General features: G+C 41.5%; 1 protein-coding gene across 3 annotated transcripts in view; it reads right to left on the reverse strand.

Annotated features, from left to right (window-relative positions):
• The window catches only part of LOC102095755 (cohesin subunit SA-2), a 61306-nt gene that overhangs the window by 6374 nt on the left and 31532 nt on the right, over positions 1-23400 (reverse strand). For 2 of the 3 annotated variants that reach the window (XM_065074824.1, XM_021287647.2), the window contains exons 14-29: positions 18824-18931; positions 16777-16885; positions 15766-15883; positions 14807-14910; positions 14273-14365; positions 14094-14183; positions 12874-13077; positions 11320-11396; positions 10266-10353; positions 9161-9238; positions 7190-7282; positions 6309-6477; positions 3897-4048; positions 2957-3058; positions 1513-1667; positions 1290-1418 (exon numbers count right to left, since the gene is read on the reverse strand). In XM_065074824.1, the coding sequence (XP_064930896.1) occupies positions 1290-1418; positions 1513-1667; positions 2957-3058; positions 3897-4048; positions 6309-6477; positions 7190-7282; positions 9161-9238; positions 10266-10353; positions 11320-11396; positions 12874-13077; positions 14094-14183; positions 14273-14365; positions 14807-14910; positions 15766-15883; positions 16777-16885; positions 18824-18931 (1869 nt within the window). The remainder of the gene's footprint in view (positions 1-1289; positions 1419-1512; positions 1668-2956; positions 3059-3896; positions 4049-6308; positions 6478-7189; positions 7283-9160; positions 9239-10265; positions 10354-11319; positions 11397-12873; positions 13078-14093; positions 14184-14272; positions 14366-14806; positions 14911-15765; positions 15884-16776; positions 16886-18823; positions 18932-23400) is intronic. The other variant, XM_065074843.1, reaches the window with a different exon arrangement.

The following is a 23400-nucleotide window of genomic DNA, read 5'->3' on the forward strand; positions in this document are numbered from 1 at the left end:
GAGTTGTAGAGAAACTACACAAAACCAATTCTAGTCATAGATCTCAAATGCAAGAACAGAAATGGAAGTTATGACAACCCATAGATTATCCACTTTAGATTTACTAGGGGTTGTAATCAGCATACGTCAAATATTTTTCTTGTGTATTTTGCATTTTGGATTTGAATCCATTTTTTCAATACATTATACGAGCAACTGGCAATCATCAATAAACTGTGTTTGTCATGTAAGGTAACAGGAAAGTAGACATTTTACCACTCTTAATCCATGGAGGTTAACCTCCAATCTAAGACAAAGTGGCACAAGTGCAAACGAGTTACACAGAGCTCAGCAATATGTAGTTGTCGGGTTTTTTTTCCATTTCTGCTGACTACTTCTCTAAAGTGTAACTTTTCCTGTCAAGTACCAGAGTGATTTGTTCAGAACTTCAAAAAGGCAGATGTGAATTAATGTTTCATCTTACATTCCCATGTCTTCATATATGCTCTCAGGAAGATGTAAATACCTGCTATACATTTTGCAATAGTTGCTACAGTATCTGTAAACGGAAGACTGAAGTGGAGCGATCCGGATCCAAAATAAGCAGCAAATAGAAGGAAGGTCAACTAGAAGGAAAAAAATTACTCCCTTCCCAAAAAAATGACTGGAGTTGATGCAGGTGAAGAAGGAAGAAAGAGACATAAAGATACATCTCTCTGTTCAGATACATAATATCCCATGATGCTAAAATAAGGCTATCATTCCTACGTTATTAAACGTAAATATTTAAACCAATGTAAAATACAGGGGCCCAACTGGATCAGGGTATGTTCCCCCATAAACAGTAAATTATTGAACTTAAATATCCCCATTATGAATATTGTCATGTATATTTCTATTCCAGATATATTCCATGGAACTCAGGTAATTCAGACATGAAGCTTCGGAATTAGATCATTACAAAACAATGATCCAGGCATTACCTTCTCCTTGATCTTTTCAGTTTACTTTTCTGCTCAGAAAAGCATTCCTGGCACTCCACTAGCCAGTCGAATTACAAATCTCTTCCACCAAGATAACGTTGTCTTTCCCGTAGAAGAATTGCCACATGTGGCCACAACTACGTCTAAAAAAGATCTAGAATGCATACTGCACATACAATCTGAAATGACTACTACTACAAAATTCTACAAGTGTCTCTCAAACTAACAGCCTCAGGGGCAGATTAATTTCAAAAGTCTTCTGAAAAGCCCTTGAGCAACTTCTGCAACACTGAAGGTCAAGTGTCCCAGTACACAAACTTAACTTACACGAGTCTTTTGTCAGGCTTTAGCAGCTTGTTGGAAAATTCACTGATGATTAACAGAAAGCTCAAGTTAGGAGGTAAACATTTTCCATCTACTCCAGCAGCTCCTTGAAAAGCAAATTCAATCCCTTCCCTATTGGAGAAAAAATAGAGAGAGGTGAGAGTAATAAAACAGACAACTGACCAAAGCGATGACCATGGACAAAGTGATGCTACGCGGCACGTACTTGTGTATCATAGCCACGGATTCTCTAGATTTCACCTGGTCCCAGCCAAATGTTAGTGAAAAGCGACGAGCGAGTTCTTTAATATTTGTGAAGGAAGCAGAGGAGAAGTCCACGTCGCTACCTCTGTCTTGGCTTTCTGCATGTGCCTGAAACAGCTACAAAAGAAGTCTCTGATAAGCAACCATATGTAATCCTACGGGCAAACAAAGCACTGGGAGGACGCAGAGCTGTGCACAGCAAGCAACACTGAGCTTATGTGGACAGAAGCCTTACAAAAGAGCAGGTAAGCCCACGACTGGAACAACAAGAAGGAAATGACAAGAAGGACACTGTTGTGCTTAACAGTGAGGCATGAATTATAAATAAATAAATATGGGCGTACACAGAAAACCGATTCCTGAGGATGTTGCTTTCACTGAGCCCAGCTCCTGTTGGGACTTCTGAATCAAGCTCAAGAGGCCTGGTTTGCCTGAGAGGCTTTCAGAATATCAGAATGCAGACAAAGTTTGGCAGCAGCATAGTCCAATTTCTGAGAGTGAGACTGGGTCAAAAGTAAGTCTCAAGCCAAATTAACTATGTTTGGGGTTGTTTTCCTAACAGAACACGGAGGTAGCCTATTCCCTTCAAGCTGTTAACTTTCAAGGTCAAGCAAAGGCCAAAAAGGGCCTGTTGTCTATGTGATACCTAAACACAAAGTCCTGACTATGTCAGCAGAATATATGCAGCCAAATGCTGCTCGGCCTCATCTAAGCTCCTATTTCAGTGGCTGGTTCACAGATCTAAGCCCCTGGCAATGCCTGTGAAATAAGCAAAGCTCACGTATCAGTGCCCCCCAGGAGGAGCCCGCTCTGTGGCTCACGGCAGGACTTCAAGCTGGAAGCAGCTCTGGGTATTGGCAGCGCCGGCAAAAGCAGCTGCTAAAATAGCTTAACTGGCCTCATCAGCCAGCAGCTGCAAGCCCCAGCAACTGAGACCCTTCAGAAGAGCTGCCGCACGCTTGCTTTCAGAAAAAAAGTACTGAAGATACTGGGGATTAGAGCTGGTCAGCCACAGATGCGTTTGTGCTTCATCTAATTCAGAGGGAACTGGGGCTGTCTGTAAAACACAGGATAATATCCTTAACCTTTGTTAAGAGACACCTACCATGTCCCAAGAAACACTCTGTAAGCTCTGATCAATCCTAACACTATGCATTTGAAGATTAAATACAAGACAAAAAAAATGTGCGCAAAATTGCATTTTTAAAAAGATGTGATGATTTTAAAGGAGTTTTAATTATGACATGCAAAACCAACATACACATAGGAAGTACAGGCAAAGAAACAATTTCTTCCAGTAGGATTTTTAATAAACTTGAATAATTATGGCAAAGTAGGTAAAAAACTCCAATATGAACACAGCTGTCATAAGAGCCCCTAGCCTCTTGCTTTCATCTTAACCTTACCTGCTGCAGGCAGAGAATCAGTGTCTTGGCACTCTGAATTTTGTTATTGTGCCTCGTCTTGCTTAACATTTCTTTAATTATGTCTCCAAAATCATTGTAGGTCTATTAATAGTAAAAAAACAAATAAGAATTATCATTCCCCTTCTTGAGCACTGGAAGTACATAAAACATGTGACTGTGTTCATGCTACACAAGCAGTTCATAAACACTCCCAATATCAGAACACCCAAGCTAAAAGATGAAAAATAGATTTTTTTATTATATATTATTTCATATGTAATGCAAGGTTATGTTCATTTAGGAGTAATGTGAGGATTAAAGTTACACTTAAATTGTTGAGTATTTATTATAACAGAAGAACAAAGCCTAATCAGGAGAGAAATAGAGTTTTCTGTATTTAACCAGTGCTCGCCTTGGGCCAAATGAAGTAAAGAACAAGATACATATTGAGGTATTTCCAGAGTCCTGTTAGTTGACTCAAGGAAAGTGCCCACTCTGGTGTTCTCAGCCCTCTTGAAACCCACTTCTGAGTGGCTGAGGCTTTACCAGTTGCCTAAACACCAGGATTCATGTGAAATCTGGGCCATCCGCACATGGACTGTGTGAGCTGTATAAAATAAGTTGACGGCTTCAGCATGAGAAACTCCATAGCTAAAATGCTTCCCCAGCCATAAACTGCTTCTCTGGAGAAGCCGAGGAGCAGATGTTCTGATAGACATGCCCTCTACTCAATTTTCACTTACTTCATCTGCAGGGAGGGACCTTTGCAGAGCAAAGAGGAGAGATTTGTCCCACTCTTGCTTGATTTTACAGCCCTTTTGGGATTATACAAGGATTCTGAGCCATAAGACTATTAACCCCACAACTTTCACAAACACTGGAGTCACTTTCAAAAACCAAAATGCACTAATAGGCAAAGCAACCCTATCTAAAACATTACCTTCACATAATACTTATAGATCTCAGCAGCCGCTGTCATCTCTACCACATTATGCACTATTAACTTGCAATATGCTGCGAGAAGACTCCGCTTTTTGTGCAAGTCGTCAAGTTTGCAACTTTCATCCTTTCTCTCCTCCTCTTCTGTCAGGTCTAGGGAAACAAAAGCATTGAAGCTTTGTTCTACCGCTTTATTCAAGATATCTCAATTTTAATGACCAGCTTTCATGCAAATAGCACAGACTCAGCTGTTCAGTCAACACGCTAAGCAACAGATGCAGGCGCTCATTCCTGTGCATATCAGAAAACACAGGTTTATTTCCATTTCAAAGCTTGCAGCTGATGACAGTGAAAATGAGTTATTTCCAGAGTCTTCTACTCTGATCTTCATAGGGCTTTCGCATCCCTACTAGTCAGAATCTCCTTGTACAACACTGTTCACAGCTACAGAACAGAACCAAACAGAGTGCAGAATAAAAGGCACAAACACACCAAATGGAAGAGACCACATCTGTTTTTTTCCTAGAATAACACAGATGCTAGAAAATCAGCACATAACCAATCAGAAAACCTACAAAAGTTGCCATACACAGTCAGTAAGAGTTCAGACAAAACTCTCCAAGTGGTTATCGGCAAGAGTGAAAGAAAAAAGTAATTTCATATCATTAAGAATAAATTAGGTCTCTGGAACATGGGCTAATTACTAGCTGGATAACTTGTGGAAAACAAATACTCTTAAGAGTCTTCCAAAAAGCTATGAAGGTGGTTGGGGAGAGCTTCTTTCAGCAGGAGAGCTGAGATCACAGAATCACAGAATCACAGAATCACAGAATCACAGAATTGTCTGGGTTGGAAAAGACCTCAGAGATCATCGAGTCCAACCCTTGGTCCAACTCTAGTCCGTTTACTAGATCATGGCACTAAGTGCCATGTAAAATCTCAGTTTAAAAACCTCCAGGGACGGCGAGTCCACTACCTCCCTGGGCAGGCCATTCCAATGCCTGACCACTCTCTCTGTAAAGAATTTCTTTCTAATATCCAGCCTAAATTTCCCCTGGTAGAGTTTAAGCCCATGCCCCCTTGTCCTATTGCTAACTGCCTGGGAGAAGAGACCAATCCCCACCTGGCTATAACTTCCCTTCAGGTAGTTATGGAGAGTGATGAGGTCACCTCTAAGCCTCCTCTTCTCTAGACTAAACAACCCCAGCTCCCTCATCCTCTCCCCATAGGTCTTATGTTCAAGTCCCTTCACCAGTCGTGTTGCTCTTCTCTGGACCCGCTCCAGCACTTCCATGTCTTTCCTGAACTGAGGGGCCCAGAACTGAACACAATACTCCAGGTGTGGCCTCACCAATGCAGAGTACAGGGGAAGGATCACTTCCCTTGTCCTGCTGACCACGCTGTTTTTGATACAGGACAGGATACCGTTGGCCTTCTTGGCCACCTGGGCACACTGCTGGCTCATGTTGAGCTTCCTGTCAATTAGTACCCCCAGGTCCCTTTCTGTCTGACTGCTCTCCAGCCACTCTGTGCCCAGCCTGTAGCGCTGCAGGGGGTTGTTGTGACCAAAGTGCAGCACCCGGCACTTGGCCTTATTGAACTTCATCCCACTGGAATCAGCCCATTTTTCCAGTCTATCCAGATCCCTCTGCAGAGCCCTCCTGCCTTCCAGCAGGTCGACACTCCCTCCCAACTTGGTGTCATCAGCAAATTTGCTGATGATGGTCTCAATCCCCTCATCTAAATCGTCAATAAGGATGTTAAACAGGACTGGACCCAACACTGACCCCTGGGGAACACCACTAGTGACTGGCCGCCAGCTGGATGCAGCCCCATTCACCAGCACTCTCTGGGCCCGGCCCTCCAGCCAGTTCTTAACCCAGCGTAGAGTACACTTGTCCAAGCCATGGGCTACCAGCTTTTGCAAGAGTATATTATGGGAGACAGTGTCAAAGGCCTTGCTGAAGTCCAGATAGACCACATCCACGGCTTTCCCCTCATCCACCAGGTGAGTCACCTGATCATAAAAGGAGATGAGGTTGGTCAGACAGGACCTGCCCCTCCTAAACCCATGCTGGCTGGGTCTGATCCCTTGTCCATCCTGAAGGTGCTGTGTGATTCCACTCAGGATGATCTGCTCCATAACCCTGCCAGGCACCGAGGTCAGGCTGACAGGCCTGTAGTTGCCAGGGTCAGCAGTGGATACAGACCAGTGAATAACAAGTCAGCCACTTTGTCTGTAAAGGGCCCAAACAAAAAAAAACAAAACAAAACCAAACAAACAAAACAAAATTAACAACAAAAACAACAAAACCCCAACACTAACAAAAAAAAAGACCAGCCCCTTTTCCTAACATATTCAGTGCAGATGACAAAGTGATAGATTGTTTCTCCAGTGATGAAGATGTCTAACCTTTGCTTTCCTCTTCTTCCTCCGTGAAAACATGTTTCTGGATAAACAAAAGCAGTTTTTCCTGAAGTGATGTGCTAGGAAGATAATATAGAAGTCCGACTGCTTCTTCATTATCATTTGAATCCTGATGACTCAAAATCAGCAACCAGTCACAGAGTATCATGAAGGCCTGTATCGAGCAAAGCCAAAGAAGCGTTTACAGATGTTACTTTTCATGTCAACTCCACTTTGCGTCTTTATCAAACACCACAAGTCACAATCTAAGGTCTATCCCACTTCTTCCTCGCAAGCTAAAGATTCTGTTTGCCCCAACGTGTGGTAAAATGCCACAGCTAAGCCCTTCTAGAACTTGTACCTTATGATACAGGATATACAAGCATCATGCATGAACAGCGCCTCAAGCTTTTAAACCTTCCATGGGAAAGAAGAAGAGATCTATTACGCTAGCAAATCTCTCTTTTAACACACGAATCACTGGACAATTTCTCCTTTTTTTTTTTTTATTTTTTAAGTAATCTTCATAGGAAGGTATTAATAAAACAATAACAACAACCAGTACACGGATCAGTCTAACTGGAAAACACAATGATTATCGACTGTTAAACTGAGTCACTCAGATTCAGGCCTTGATTCTGCAGATGGACTTATGCAGATACATTTCTGTGCTTGATTAAAGCACTAACTTCTGTATCATTTTAACATAACTTTAATTTTGCTTTAAAATAAATAGTTGAAGATTGTTTTCTTAAGAGAGTTATTTCTCTGCTAAGAGACAAAAAATGCAAAAATCAATAGAAGAAAATACTAGTATGAAAAGAAAGGCAGGCATTTAAAAGGAGGAGTGTAGATAAAGGCCAGATAAGTGACAGAGAAACACAAACCTTTTCTCTTACATCTTTTTCCTTATGGTGGAGGAACCACGTGCAAATCTGACTGAAACGTCTCAGCTGTCTTCTTAGTGCAAAAAGAGTCTCCTAAAAACATATTTAGGAAAAGTGACAGAATAAACACCTTAGGGACTGAGATTCAACGGGGAATTACAGAACAAACAACAGTTCCATCTCTCTTCCACTGATGCTATTCATTTAAGATAGCACAGCTGATGACATTACAAAAGAAGCTGACATCTCACACTGGCAAGAGCTTACTAGTTATGAACAACTTTCAAACCATGTCTTGTCTTCAGGCACAATATCTGGAATAGAAAGGTCAATCCATAAAAACACATACTTCCCCTCATACTCTGGTGCAGAAACGTTACAATTAGTAGTAGGACATGTGCATGTGTCACACTTCTGAGGCTAGTGATATTCAGCAGGTCACAAATTCTTTGTTTCTCCATCCATAGGATGGGCAGCTCTAATAGCAGGTATTCCCTTATTCATTTATCCATTTCAGCTTATTCTCATAGAGGAGTGATAATAATTTCCACTTTAGAAATGGAAGTAGAGTCTTAAAGACTCTGGTCCATCCCAGCTAATTTTCAATGTGAACTGCCTTCTGGAGTGGCTCTTCTCTCTCCCTCTGTTGACTACAAAGGGAACGCAGTTTAACTACACTTCTAACTTTGGCACTCAGAAACTTGGACGCCTCTATTTGTTAAGACGGATCCAGCAAGAGACATTATTTGATTTGCCCACAGCCACATAAAAGACTTTCAGATCCTTCACCAGGTGCCAGCTATTGCACTGCACTGAGCTCCAAGCGGTCAATAGAAACGGAATGCCCTTACAGGAGGGCTGGACTTCACGCTATGCAACTGTATAAGAAAGGAGATCCACCCCAGAGCATGCTGAGAAGCAGTAGAACATTGGGGAAGGAGGGGAGGGAAGAAACAGTTCTCGAGCTGCTGTCCAGGAAATGTTCTTTTTTGCTCTGGGAACTTCACTCTCTGCTTCACATCCAGATTTGGCTCTGCAGAGTGGGCCGTAACACTGTGCTTCCAATCAAAATCTGCTCCCATACGAAAGTCTAAATTAAAAAAAAAAATACACTGTCCCATTATCAGTCAAGCCAACCATGTCTGGACTGAAAGGCAGAACATATGAGAGCAGTGAGAGATGCAGATGTCCACACAGGAAAGGAATGGGACGGGAATAGACAGTGAATCAGTCACCAAACGGGTAACCTCCCAGCCAGCGTTTCTCACGCAAAACAAATGCCCATGTCAGTGTCCTGTTCCGTGCACACAGGAGCACCAGGGGAAGGGGACAGAACGACAGGAGCTGCAGCACCCAGAGTGGCCAGAAATCACTGTAAAGAGGAGCCGCACAGGTACCCATCCACATGTGAACCAAAACGCCGAAGAGTTTTCCTCTCCAGTGTCTTAAACTAGTCTCTTTGCTGAAATACCTGCCAGAGCTTGGTGCCATATAAAACCCATTAAGAAAGTAAGTAGCCAGCTAATGAGAAAATGACCTCTTTCCTCCAACTTTCTGCCAGAAATATATAGGTAAAACAAGAAAATAAATGCAAAACAAAGCAACAGGACTTCCTGGAGTTTTCACTTAATATTTTTGTTGATTAAAACAACAAAACAACAAACTGTTTGGCAGTGGAACAAGTTCCTTATCTCCACCAAGCCCCAGGAATTTGATGCACGAGTTTTGCAATAAAAATAGAAGTGAACCACTGTTCACTTATTCTCTTGCAGACTGAAAAGCATAAACACTTTTTCTGGTGAGTGGGCAAGACAGAGCGAAAATGCCTCAGCTCAGTTTGGTTTCTTCAAGAAAACACACAAATTATCTTCTTGAGAAAGCTGGTTTTCTTCTGGAGATCTGAGAACAGAAAAGCAACTTGAAATTCTAGAAGCACAACCGTGAATTTCAAAATCACGTAGAGTGGCCAACCTTGGGAGAATTTTCCGAAACTGCAGCTAGTTGCCACAGGAGAGAAAAATAGGTGCACTGGAGAGCTGGCAGGATCATCTGCAAATAAAAACATGCCCTTTATTTACATTAAAGTCTCAACAGCAAAAAGCTTAGGACTAAACAAAGCATCCAAGCCTGACATTTTGCATGCTGCTTCCACGACTATTTCTGCACTGTAAAGTATTTAAACCTCAAAATAAACGTACTGTTTCTATATAAGTAAACATTGCCTCCTGGGAAACTTCATTACCAAGGTGCTACTTCTGCAGAACTCCAACGTCTTGACAAGTTCAGTGGCAAGTAACCATGTACCAAAAAGAGTGTTCACAGAGGCTAACCTTAGCTTAGCTTCTTAGGATTTCTCTACAGTCTTTGGTGAAAGGCAGCCTCCTCCAGAGGGCAATTCATAGTAGAAGCGAAACCTTAGCACTCTGACGCTCCATCTAAAGGAGCCCATCTCTACCCAGTGGCTGCAGGCTCTCTCTACCCAGCTAGATTTCATCCCTTTCCAAATAACCTCAAGTTCTCTCCTGAAAATGAGGGGCTGATTAATATCCATGACTGCTAGAGTACTTCACCTTGTAATCCCAGGACATACCACCATCTTGGCATGGCCAGTGTTTGAGTTGAGGCAACCAGGCAACCAAAAGGCTGCAGTGGAGACAACTGGTAATTACAAGCCATCTTCACCGAGTCAATCTGCAAGCAACAGGTCTGACGTACTCCAATGTCTGGTCACCTGCTATCTACAAGGGGCTCCTCACAGTCCTAACTATCGCCTATGTACTGAGAGCATGTCTATGCAATCAAAGGGAAGTACTGAGCATGACAAAGGATCAATCCAGATGTCAGTTGATTACTCTATCAGAGCTTCAGACAGCGTCCAAAATAAAGAACTCTATGGCATGAATCTACTGATTCAAATCACGTTATACCAAAGACAGCCTCCGTTTCCCAGACTGAGAAATGGAAACAGTATCTTCCTGCCTCATAGGACACTGATATATAGGATTATTTAATATTTCCTAATTTTCCTGCTTTCAACAAGAAAAACTTCTTTCAGTGTTAAATATTAACAACTCACCAGAACAGGCAAACTCCCATGTTCCATTTCAAACACCAGCAACCTCAAAGTCTTGTCATACAGATTCCACTTGGTGAGATCATGGGCACTGCAAGCAAAAAAGAAACAATAAAGATACACTAAGCAAGAAATGAAATCTCACCTGACCAAACAGGTTAAATGTGTCTTATTTTTGCCTTCATCTAATGTACAGCGATAACTGTAAACACCTAATTATGCATTATAAGGGGAGGGAGATGAAATTGAGTTTTTCATGATCCAACGCTTCAGCCTTTAGTCCATAGCTTTACACTTTGCATTCCTACCACAAAACTGTAATGTTGTGAGAAGAAAAAACAGCGTGAGCTCTGTACCTTTTCCTATACTCTATCCACATTCTCTAGGTGCCCAAAAAGGTCTACTGCACAATTTCCCCACCCTGCTTTAAACTACTGTTTCTAGTACCCTGGAGTGTTCGTGACTCAACGTTAGACTTCTCTTTGCAAAAACAGAGCAGCATGCAGGATAGGTAAAAGACACACTGAGAAGAAAGGCAACTCCCCCACCCTCTACTATCTTGCATGATAATTTACTTGGTGAACAATCCCTGGCGAACCCAGCTTTTGAGAAACGTGTCTTTTAGCAAAAGAAAATCAAATAAACTAAAACAAAGCAGATTACATCTGCTGGGAAAAAAAGACTGAATTCACTACGCCCTCTTCAGACTGACCGCTAGTGTTGAGAGTAAGGCAGGGCAAAAGCATTCAGCCAGGAGGGAGGCACTAGAGAGAGGATCTCTGTGTCCACTCTGACATTCCAACTCTGTAGCACACACTTCTTAACCACAGTAAGGCTGATGCTCCAGCCTCAGTAAGGAGTCCAAAAAGAATGCCATATCCAAGAGTAAGTTCCGTTAAGAAGAAACTAAACCTTGGAGTACGTCTCACAGGGATAATTTTCACTCTCTTGTGAAAAATCTTATTGAAACAACCAAACAAAAGCAATTCTCACTTTGAACCTGCTAGGTCAACACTTAAGTATATGGAAAAGTAAACTGTGCAAATCAACAACTCACTTATGAAAAGCTGCTACTCTTCTCAAAGCAGAGTTCATCTGGGAAATTTCTCCTGCATCCATACAAAATCCTTCTTCCTAAATTATGAAAGTTTGGGAAAGAGAAAGGAATTAGCCAGTGCAGGGCAAGGTAACTGCTATGTTCTCTTCCCAACCAACCCACAGGCTTGAATTACTCTCCTCCAGCCCTCCCCAGTCCCTTCATCTTTAACCACGCTACTTGTGTCCTTCTCTACAGTAAAAAGAAAACAACACATTGACTGCACAGAAATTTTGTGTAAATTAAGGTCCCTGTCATTAATAAACCCACAGCAGCCTCTCTATACTACAGCATTGCTAACAGAGGAGAAATCAGCGATCAGGCTAACACAGAAGCGCTAACCCTCAGACTCTCAGGCCATCCATGGTCCCTCACACAGTTGTTAGGGATCTCTGGAAAGCTAACTGTTCACATGCTGCTGACTGTCCTTGCTTCCAGCTGCCAGATCACATTCAAAGATAGCTAAAAATATATTAAATACTTTCCCATAGATGCAATTGCTGCGGTTTCCACAAGTATACTACGTGATTATGGGAGATGGTATATACAATCAGGAATTAGAAGGGTGGGGTTCCAGGAGAAAATCTCTTTATTTAGATATGGATCACACTATGAAGGAGTTGAAGAATCCCTGGTCTAGCACTTATCTTGTTTCTCGTAACTGCAGATTCTCCCACATTGACATAGATATCTATTTAAGACCAACAAAATAAAACCAATCTGAGGTGAGAGGATTTTTTGGCTTGACACATTTTACAATACCCCAGTGTCCAATAAAAACCTACCAGTGTTAAGTCTCATACCATGACACCTGTTCATGACGGCACAGTTGATCAGATCAGCTGCAAGCTCCTGTTGTTCAGTTCAGCCAGCAAGCTATTCATATCACCAACAGCTGTTTCTGCTTTTTAGAACTAATGAAAAACTGTGAGGGAAACTCTGCAGTCCTCCTTCAAGGGGAAAGTCATCATTTGAAAGACTCAAAAACTACACGGTCTGCCTTACAGCCTGCTGTTTGGTTTTAGTTGTTGTAGGTTTGGTTTGGTTCTGGTTTGTTTTTCTAGTACTATCTCTACAGCCAAAGTGACAGCACAAAGGGCATCTTGTCTACAGCCAAACATGCAGAAATTCCGAATTATACCTTTCGGGCAACAGTTTCATCACCTATAAATCCAGAGCACTTCTTAGCTGATCTTGCACGTAGTATCTTTGGCACAGTAATGGAGCAACTGTGAGGCTTAGGTTGAGAATATTCAGAAGACATAAAATGACCTCATGCTCGTGTGGGCTACCTCATTTATTATTTTCGCTACTCTATTCCTGCCAAAGCACATCTGCTTCATTAAAATGTAAACAGTTGATCTTTTCAGAGGCACAAACCCATCCTTGAAAGCTCTGCTCCTCTCAAGCAGGAGGACAGCAGGGAAAGAATATTTTCATATCCCCCCTTAATTTTTTTGTCATCTTTTTTCATAGGGAAACAGTCTCTTTATCTCCACCATGAGTCACACTCACCTTTTGCCAGAAGCCGTCTAGTAGCTGGTTAAGCTGTCCCATCAACTCATCAATCAGTTGAGTTCGGGCACGATCCACCTGGCTATAGATGGCAATTTCTTCACTGCAAAGGATATAATAAGTCCTGGAGGAAGCCTCAAGAACAGACAGGTCAGAGTGTTTGGCCACAATGTCTTTTACCTCTCTCAGCAAAGCATCCAAATGCTGCAAGTGATAAAAGGGGTATCATAGGTAAATTGTACACAAATGCACTTATGCTTTAGATACATTTCACTAGGCCTAAATGTCTCTGTGGGTCAATACAACCAACACGAAATAAACGCCAGTCTAAGGAGCAAAAGGGCAGGATTAGAGGATACAACTTTTTTTTTTTTTTTTTCCCCTGGGTTTATAGCTCTTTTTCATTATTATTGTCTTTGTATCTTCTTAAAGAATGAAGCAACTGCTTGAAGTTCTATTTTAGCTACACATGTTTGGCACTACTTAAGAATAAAGACAAAGGCAGGGAATAAAAACTGCCTTTCCAAAGGGCAGGTGTGTCTCCAAACAATGGAAGCTGACTCCCTCAAGAGGAGAGCATGGAGAATGTTTTACACCATGTCAGCAACTGAGTTCTTCATTCTTAGTGACAGGAGGTAACTTGTGCCCTTCTGCTGACTCTCTCTCTTCCCCTTAACGTTTTGTGCTGAAATTAACCTAGGAGTGTTCGCCTAACATTACCTCCCTGATTAAGAATACATTATGCTATTTCAAGGATTTCATCTATCTGTTTCTGACCACCCCTCTCCCATAGGCAGATACACTATCTCCATTCTTATCTTTCAGTTACTGCCATTCCCCAGCAGCTGGGAGTCAATCTTCAAGGAGAATGAAACCTATTCCGTAGGAAACTCCTGGGAGGCAGCAGCTTAGACACACGGCATAACCCACCCCCTCTCCACCCAACAATGAAAAAGCCAGGGCCGGGCCTACCACATGAAACCACAAATCATTTTCTGCCAGAGCCAGTCACAGCATCTCAGAACTGACAAGCACTGGGGCTTTTCTTTGGCAGACCCAAATAAAAAAAGTAAAGGCTGAATAAGACCACTTTCCTCAAGGTACGAGACCATTTATTTTTATTTCCGTCTCCCACTTGTTCCAAGTCACACTAAGCTTTGTACATTGTCACACTGCTTTATTGCCTTCCACATGAACCGACTACCCCAATTTCCATTTACCTTCTCTAGATGTCCTGTCCTGTAAACATCTAAGTCATAATACTGAGGAATCTGTAGAAGATTTGCCACTTTTTGTGCATCTGTTGAATACTGCAGAGGAAAAAAAAATAGGATATGAGTACACTGTAGGAATTGTAATGAAATATTTAACATGCATTCACAGAGCAGCTGTTAGTTACCTTTGCCAAGAGCTGAGGAAGCACCACAATAAAGTGTTCAGTAATTTTGGTACAATCTTCCAATTGTATTTTCTTCTCTTTTACTGAGAGAATCTGCAGATACAGCATTTCGTTTCAATTATAAAATCTCTTAGATTTGAGTGGAATTTTACATGTAACCCGCAGTTAACTGACACGCCTTTGTCTAAAGCATATCAAGCTAAGATAAAGATACTCTTCCATGGAGACAACCAGATGCTTTATTTTTCTTGTTAACCTTATATTAGATGCAAATTGCTGAACAGCTATATCTCGTGAATAAAATGCTCACCATTTGTCAATAATGTGCTTCAAGTGACTTTGCTCTAATGCTCATCTCCTTCAACTTCCACTACTAATAAGATCTAGAGGTCAAAAGACACTGTGTAATTTCATGAAAATAAGCCATTTTATTTCCAAAGATGTACCTACGACTACGAATATTCTGTCTGGCAAAGCACATAAGGCAAAGAGGATGTGATTATAGGACAATAAATAAGACTAAGATGCACTGACTTTTTTGGTTGCACCTCTGCCCACCGGAGGATGACCTTCAGCTGCTTCTCTAACCGTTGCGAGGATAATTTCAATGAGAACACTTTCATGGGCATCGCTCAGTGCTGTAAGTAAATCAGTCTCCTTTCAGCATCACACAAAAGAAAAATGAAGATGCAGCAACAGCTAATGTAAAGCCTACTAATTTATATGAGCAACTGTGGAAGGACACTACAGAAAGAACAATGCAGTGTTGCTAAATAAACACCTAGAGAGTGATTTAATTTGAAGAAAATTATTTTCTACATTTACTGAACACAAAAGCAGTTATTCCTCTCATGGCTAAACTTTTTAGGGCATTTGGGCTCCCAAAAACAGGGGCAGCTTTAGTGAGGCCTATCCTGTCTGACTGCTGTCTCATTTAAGACAAACCTGCTTCTTTGATTACCAAACCAGTTTAACTCACCAGGTCTACAAACTTTTATTTCAATCACACAACTACATCCTGTTATACTAAAGCAACTATTATTTAAGTCCAAAATACTTCTACCAAAAACTAATCCTATGGAGTGTTAGACATATACAAACTCAGCACATTACTCATTTTCTTTTCAGGTGTGAACAGTAGCCTGACAATGCTGCACTTCAATCACTTAGTAATTTTTGATTCTTAAGTTTTGGACAAACAAACAAAACAAACAAATGCTATGTAAGCATTATGGCTTAATCATGTAAGCATTCTTGCAAAGTTCCTGAACTTATCGTTACATCAATACAAAATACTCAGTAAAACAAATATGTTGATACAAATAACACATTGGCAGTGCATTGAGTTGCGTCTGTTTTGTGACCCTTGGGAACCACAATTTGGGATCAGAAGGTATTGCAACATGGAATGACCCTAAACTAGCTGAAGGCAAAGTTTAAGAAAACATATCAAGAGATTCATTCAAATAAAACTAAGCTCTTTTCTTACCCACCTTCTCCATTTTCTTCACCATTTCTTAATAGAAGAGTGGTCATGCACTCCCAGTCCTTCAGGAATTTGCCTGCCCAGTCCCACAAGCTGTCTATGAGGTATGCAACATGCTTGTGCAGCTAGGGATTAAAAACAGAAGCTTACAGAAACAAGTACATCATTAAAAGAAATACAGCTTCATATGTTTCTCTCCCTTTTTGCAATTACAAAGCTTTGTCATTCACGCATATATTCACACACAGTATTCCAACATATTTAGTTTGAGGCTAATAAACATTTAAACACCATGCCTTCAATGTGATAAAAAGCAGGAAAGTGAGGGGGGGAAAAGCAGGAAAAGCAGGAAAAAAGCTCTTCTTTTATTTTCTTTTATTTTCTTTTTTTTTGGGGGGGGGCGGGGCGGGGTACAGGATACCTTTCCTCTGTAATTTAAGTAATCTTTTTAAAACTAGCTTCTGCGTTGTTTTTATGTTGCTAATCATAACAGCTGAAAATCCAACCTTGGGACTAGAAATGAGTCAACATTTTAAGCAATATCTGGGAAATTCTTTGCAGAAAGACTCAAAAACTTCTGTGCCTGAGCCACTTTGGCCAGACATAGGTCTGCACCCCTGCAAAAGCCAAAGAGTGAAGTACAGCACTTGAACTGATACAACTCTCAGCGAAACTAAATGGTTCTTAGTCAGCATAGAGCCACGGTACAGCAACCCAGATCTGCCTGCAGAAAGGCAAGGACACATCAAAAAATCCTCACTTGGTGGCATTAGTCTTTTGGGTTGTTTTCAGAAGCTGCTTCAGCACTAGTTCTCACCATCAGCATAGCTGTAAATTAGTTTTAACACAACAGTACAGAAATGTCTTCATTAAAAGCTCATCCTAGAGAGCGACAACATCCTAAACACCAAACATTTCAGAGCTCACCACCAGAAAGAGCTTTCAAAAGGAAGCCAGTAGTTGAATTAACATGCAATACTGGATTTAAAAGGCCTGCTGCAGGGATTATTCTCCTCACCTCACTCTCCAGGGAAAAACGTATTAATCTTTTCAACTGGTCACTACTCGCCCCAAACTTCCCTCCTCCTTTGGGCTGAACTTCTTCATCTCCCTCACGACTAAGCAGCCTGCCAACAGAAAAGGAAGTCAGTCCACTCCTGCCACATTCTCCTTATGCTCTTTTGCCAATGTAACTCTAATTCTGTCAAGATCCCAAGGACTATATTTTTTCAAAATGTCTACTTATTTACTCCAAATCACATTAGACTTTTTAATCAGATGAAAGGAAATAGGATTAGATTGTTTTCCATTATGAGAGAGCTGCTGTCTCTGTGGATGCAGAGACTATTTCTGACAGTTTCACAGGTACCCTGCCAGCTTTCTGGACAACAGATGCAGATTCCACAGGGTTGAACATATAATGAGGTAGGCATTTGCTCATGCTTGAAAAGGCGCTTGCTTTAGTCTGAATTTAAACCTTAATAACAGAGCAGAGATATTACTACCCAACCATTACATCATGGTACATTTTTGAACTGAAGCTTCTCAAAGAAAGCATAGTATCTGGTATTTGTAAGAAGCAATTTACTCCTCCACTTCTTCCTCTTCTGCTTGAAGTATGAAGCACAATCTGACACTTCAATTTCCATTTCTCTCTTTATCCAAAATGAGTGCTCAAAAAAAGTGCTAATCCCAGGACAAATACAGGAAGGCCATCCCCATGGATTAATGGAAGGCCCAAATGTCTTGGATTTAAGAGCAGGACCACACTACTCAATGTCAGTAGAAGCTTATACTTTCAGAAAGTGCTTCTGCTGGTATAATTTATGCCAGCTAAGCAATAAGTTAAAAATACAGACATTGAGGAGATTTCATGCAAACCAAGGAGGAGGAAAAAAAAGCATAAGCATTTATACTAAAATTTCTACCAGTATGACCAGGGAAAGGAGGATGTCACTAATAGTTCTATCACAGTAGAGCGAGCACTTCTGTACTGGCAAAAGTGCCAGAGAGAACAACTGGGCAAACAAGAAAAAAGGAAGAAATTTACAGCGTCAACGTGTCTACACTGCACTGGGAAGCTGCGTGGAAAAAGTAAAGCTATCAGGGCAACCACTTCAGTGGTAAAAAAACGGCAGCGTTCTGAGAGGAAAAACATCTGATTTATGATAGAATATTACGACCAACACAAAAGACTAAGTAAGACTAGCAGATGTGATAGAAGACTCATCAAAACAGAAATCTATCTTCATTTGTCTTTGTGTTGGACTTGGCTCCGCAAACCCCAGAATGTCGGCAATTCAGCTAGATGGAAAGAGACAGTTAGGAGGCAATTCTGCATGTGTGAGAAACACAAATCATTATTATTTCTGAATTTTTCCCCATAAAAGTCTTGCCAAAATATTTTTATTTTCATTTCTCTTTGTAAGGCAAAATTATTTCTCTCAGCCATAGAGACAGCATATTTATTTCTTTTCTTTTTAGCATGCCAACTCCATTCACTTCATGCAACCATTGTTATAAGAAGCCCATTTATAAGAGTTACTCCTGGGAAAGATAAACCCTGTACTTCATTAACCTGACAGAAAATTGGGAGGGCTTCTTAATCGGCTGCTTCTCTCATTATTCAAAGCCTTTACAACGTATAAGGCAACTTCCAAAGGGAGAAGAGGAGGCCATTTTTGCAATTAATCACCAAAGCTATGGAAATCCAGCAGATGCTAGGTGATGAATTAGCTTGTAAGAAGCAAAGGAACAAGAAAAGAAAGTAGAAAGAAAGGAGGTATGCTCTCAACATAGCATGGCATCTGTGGATCAGTCAGTTGTTTCATATTCTCTGTTAGTCTTGCAACTTTTCTCATGCCCAATGTGCCAGGGCTGTGCAGGGGAACAAATTATTACCCCCAGACAGCATTTCCCTTCTGATTCAGCAGAAGAAAGCACATCTACTATCCTTGTGGTACACACTTCCAGTAGAAAAATGAATGCTTAATGTCCCTCTTAAATAAATCCACCTTCATCACGAAACAAATGAGAATATGCAAGAAGTAGGCAAGCAGAGATACCTTTTATATAGGAATTCCCCAGCTGCTACTGCAAGCGGACGGTGTGTGGTATAAACAAACAGGTATAACGTTTCACAGTCTTCAGCTGACAACACATCCTCACAGTTCCTAGGCAAAAATAACAACGGAAGTTACAGTTCAACTTTATCTGCAGAGAATATTATGAATGCTGTGTCCAGCTTTTACTAGGCCTGATTCTCCACAGCCGTGCAACTTGTTTACATAATTACATTTTTGTAGGACATATCTAAAAATACTATCAAACAAACTCGGCAGCGTTCTTTTACTCATTTTGTAGAGAAACAGAGGTCTGCACAAGCCATGATGAATCAGGCCCACTGCATGCACATGAACATTAATTTAAAGTATAATTAAGGTTGATTAGTGGTCATGGTAAAAAGAGTAATAGCAATAAAATAGGAAAATCGTGCCTCTACTTTATGCTTAAATATTCACCGTAAAAGATAATAAACAAGAAGTCATCATTTTGCAGTACAAATTATTTTAAAACCTACATTCTGTTATATTAGGCTTATACAGAGTCACATGTAAGAAGAAATCAAAACACATTCTTGATAGCATGCTTTTGATCGTGGCCTATCTGCACAAACACACTCCAGGTCACTATTTTTTCCATTAGGTACACATCTTTAGAATGCCACATGCCAACTAGTAAACCTAGAACACTCTGTGAGAGGTAGAAATTGCATTAACACCAACCTTGTACAAATAGGAAACTGAAGCAGCAAGGTTGAATAACCCACTGAAGAGACAGCACAGGAGTGAAGCCCAAAGCAAGGATTACAGTTTCAAAGTGCCCATTTCTTACTGCCATAGCAATGTCATTGGACTAAGCTACTTCAAAGAACGAAAGAGCAACATGCAAGATCCTTACCCTTAATGCAACCAGGTGAGGGGAAGGTTTTTATTGATCACTGCACTCAACCCTCAGGTACTAACAGTTTTAAACCATCTACAGATGTGGTCCAATACCTTCTCTAAAACTGGGGATTTGTGCTCTTCATTTGCTGGGGGTGATGTCTTACAAAAATTAGCAGCCCTTCCTGCACTTGCCCCCTTGTCTCCAAACCCATGGCATCCTTGAGCATCCTCACAAGTCACAAAGCCCCTAAACATCCTCCAACCTGACTGAAAAACAGAAAGGAACTCACATTAGGTGAGAGTATCACTGGCGTGACCCTTGCGGGTATTTTTTTTAGTGCTGTCTGGTTTTTTAAATCAGGGGTGAGGGGGCTGAGAAGAAGACAGCACCCATTTCTCAAAACCAGTAGCCTCTCATTTATAGAAGCTGATACCCCATGAACTTTAGCTTTACAATTTTAGTCGTGTATCACTTCAATTTTCCACATTTTTCTGTGGTTGTTTACAATGGTCACTGGAACAGTAAAAAGGTTTCTAAATGTAAGTGCTGATGGTACATCTCCAAAAGCGATGGGTCAATCTCGTAAGATAATGCTTGCCCTCAACCAAAAAGTAAAGTTGCCTGACAGGCAGGTTTTAGTGGCCTCTTTTAACATGCAACTCCTTTGAGTACATACATGCAGTAATAGAATGTACAGAAAGTGCTCTGAGTGTATATATACCGTGAAATCAGCATGAAGGAACACATTTATGCCACTCTTATTCAACCATCTACAAAATTTGGGAAATAGACTAAAAATGTGTTTATTGAGGTTAAAGAGTAAGAAACTGAAAGAGGTAACACGGTGCATTGGAGTATATGAATAAGCATTGGTGTGTCCTGTGAAGCCATGAATGACGTATCAAATTTATTAAACTTCTACAAGTTTAACAAGTGAGAGTAAAAGACTGAGAACAAATTGCACTTACAGGAGTAAAAATACATAAGAGAGCAAGCCCTTATATTAAAAGGCTATGGGGAATTTACTGAAATAAACTAGCAGTCTGACAGGTTTCTTTCATTCTTTTCAACATCAATTATTTTGTTCTTTTAAAGCAACAATTTCTATGAAGCTGTTCTTGCCACTTTCTCTCTACATATTTTTATTTAAAACCGTGGACAGCTTGGAAAAGAAATTTCTGTACAAACATACTGTGACCTACAGTGGACCAACAAAGACTCAACACAGCTGAGGTCAGACAGCAACTCTGGAGATGCCCAACTCCAAGCCCCTGCTCAGAGAAGCATCAGCTACTGCAGGTTGCTGAGGGTTGCATCAAACCAGGTTTTGAATACCTACGAAGTCAGAAACTCCACAACTTCTCTGGCAACCTGTTCCAGTGTTGGACCACCCCCAAAGTAAAAAAAAAAAAAAAATTCTTATGCTTACATGGAATTTCCTGTATGAACGTGCCAGTCAAATATACACTTTTTTTTTTAATATGTTTGAAATTTTTATTCTTTCTATTTCAGGTTTTCTCTTCTTGGCACATTCATAGAAATAGTGAATGCAACACCTGTGTGTCTCTATTTAAAAAAAAAAAATCCTTGCCTCAATTGTTCAGATAGCTCGAAGAGCTCAGCATCATGCCTGCCCTTTCTTTGGGTAGAAATTAGGACTCTGCTTTTCCAGTACAAATGAAACTGTCTTTCCTTAGACATTTCCTTTCCTTAGGAAGTGATCCTGGTAGACAACTACTTGAACACAGGCCAGCATTGTTGGGTAAGGGAAGAGCAACTGAGGTCACCTACCTGGAGTTCTGCAAAGCATTTGACATTGTCAAAGTATGACATCCTTGTTCTACATTGGACAGACTGAGAGCAGCCCTGAGGAGAAGGACTTGGGTGTTGGTTGATGAGAAGATCAACATGAGCCAGCAACGTGCGTGTGCAGCCACAAAGCCAACTGTATCCCGGGCTGCATCAAAAGGAGCATGGTCAGCAGGCCAAGGGAGGTGATTCTGCCCCTTTACTCCACTCTTGTGAGACCCCATCTGGAGTGCTGTGTCCAGCTCTGGGGCCTCCAACATAAGAGGGACATGAACCTGTTGGACCAAGTTCAGAGGAGGGCCACAAACATGATCAGAGGGGTGGAACACCTCTCCAGTGAAGACAGGCTGAGAGAGTTGGGATTGTTCAGCCTGGAAAAGAGAAGGCTCCAGGGACAGCTTACAGCAGCCTTCCAGTATCTAAAGGGGACCTACAAGAAAGCCGGAGAGGGCCTTTTTACAAGGGCACGTAGTGATAGCACAAGGGACAATGGCTTTAAACTGAGAGTAGATTTAGATCAGATACAAGGAAGAAATTCTTCACTATGAGGGTGGTGAGGCACTGGAACAGGCTGCCCAGAGAAGCTGTGGATGCCCCATCCCTGGAAGTGTTCAAGGCCAGGCTGGATGGGGCTCTGAGCAACCGGGTCTAGTGGAAGGTAACCCTGCCTATAGCAGGGTGGGATTGGAACTGGATGGTGATTAAGGTCCCTTCCAACCCAAACCATTCTGATTCTATGAATGTGCCATCGCCACAAGGAAGGCACACAGTACCCTGGGCTACATTCAGAGGTGCGTGGCCAGCAGGTTGAGAAAGGTGACTTTTCCCCTCTACTCAGCACTGGTGAGGCCATATCTGGAGTGCTGCATCCAGTACTGGGCTCCCAAGCACAAGATACATGGACATACTGAGGAGAGTCCAAGGAAGGGACACAAAGATGATTAAGGGACTGGAGCATCTCTCCTGTGAAGGAAGGCTGAGAGAGCTGGGACTGTTCAGTCTGGAGAAGAGAAGGCTCAAGAGGGAACTTATCAATGTGTGTAAGTACCCGCAGGGAAGGTGCAAAGATGGAGCCAGGCTCTGTGCTGTGACAGGACCAGAGGCAATGGACACAAATGGAAACACAAGAGCTTCCCTCTGAACACCAGAAAACACATTTTTACTGTGACGGTGACAAAGCACTGGCACAGGCTGCCCAAAGAGATTGTGGAGTTTCCATTGCAAGAGATACTCAAAAGCCATCTGGATGTAGTCCTGGGCAAGTGGCTCTAGGTGGCCCTGCTTGAGAAGGGGCTTGGACCAGATGACCTCCAGAGGTCCCTTCTGACTTCAGCCATTCTGTGATTCTGAAATCCCAACCCCTTTAACTTTGTTTTCAAAGAGGCCAGTAATTTTCCCCAGTTACACTAATCTACAGCAGAGTTATTTCCTCCCTCCTGAAGATAAGGAGGCCAGCTGCAATAGCTCTGGCCATGTATGAAGCACACCCTAATAGCACAGAAGCCAAGGAGAGGAAAACAACTCATTTTCTTTGCAGCACAGGCTGACAGACACTCATGACACCACTTGAGCACCTGTTTGGTTTTTGTTTTACTTTCTTGTATGGGAGGGAAAACCTGTATGTACCACTACTACTTTTCACATACTGCTCAACCACTTACTCTCTGTGATACAATGAGGTTTATGGTCATAATTCCTACTCAATTGAGTGCTTAGAGGTTTTACTTGCCTCTGGAAGTAGCAGCACTAATACTACCACAGTAAATGGTGCCTTTCTTTTTTACATATGTAAGCCAATCATCAAACATTCAAATATTTCAAATACAGCAATAATACTGCTGCAAATCTGCAGCCCTCAGAATGCCAAGCAACAGATAGAGCTTAA

Source organism: Columba livia, chromosome 1 (genome assembly GCF_036013475.1).
Source record: "Columba livia isolate bColLiv1 breed racing homer chromosome 1, bColLiv1.pat.W.v2, whole genome shotgun sequence".
NCBI lineage: Eukaryota > Metazoa > Chordata > Aves > Columbiformes > Columbidae > Columba > Columba livia.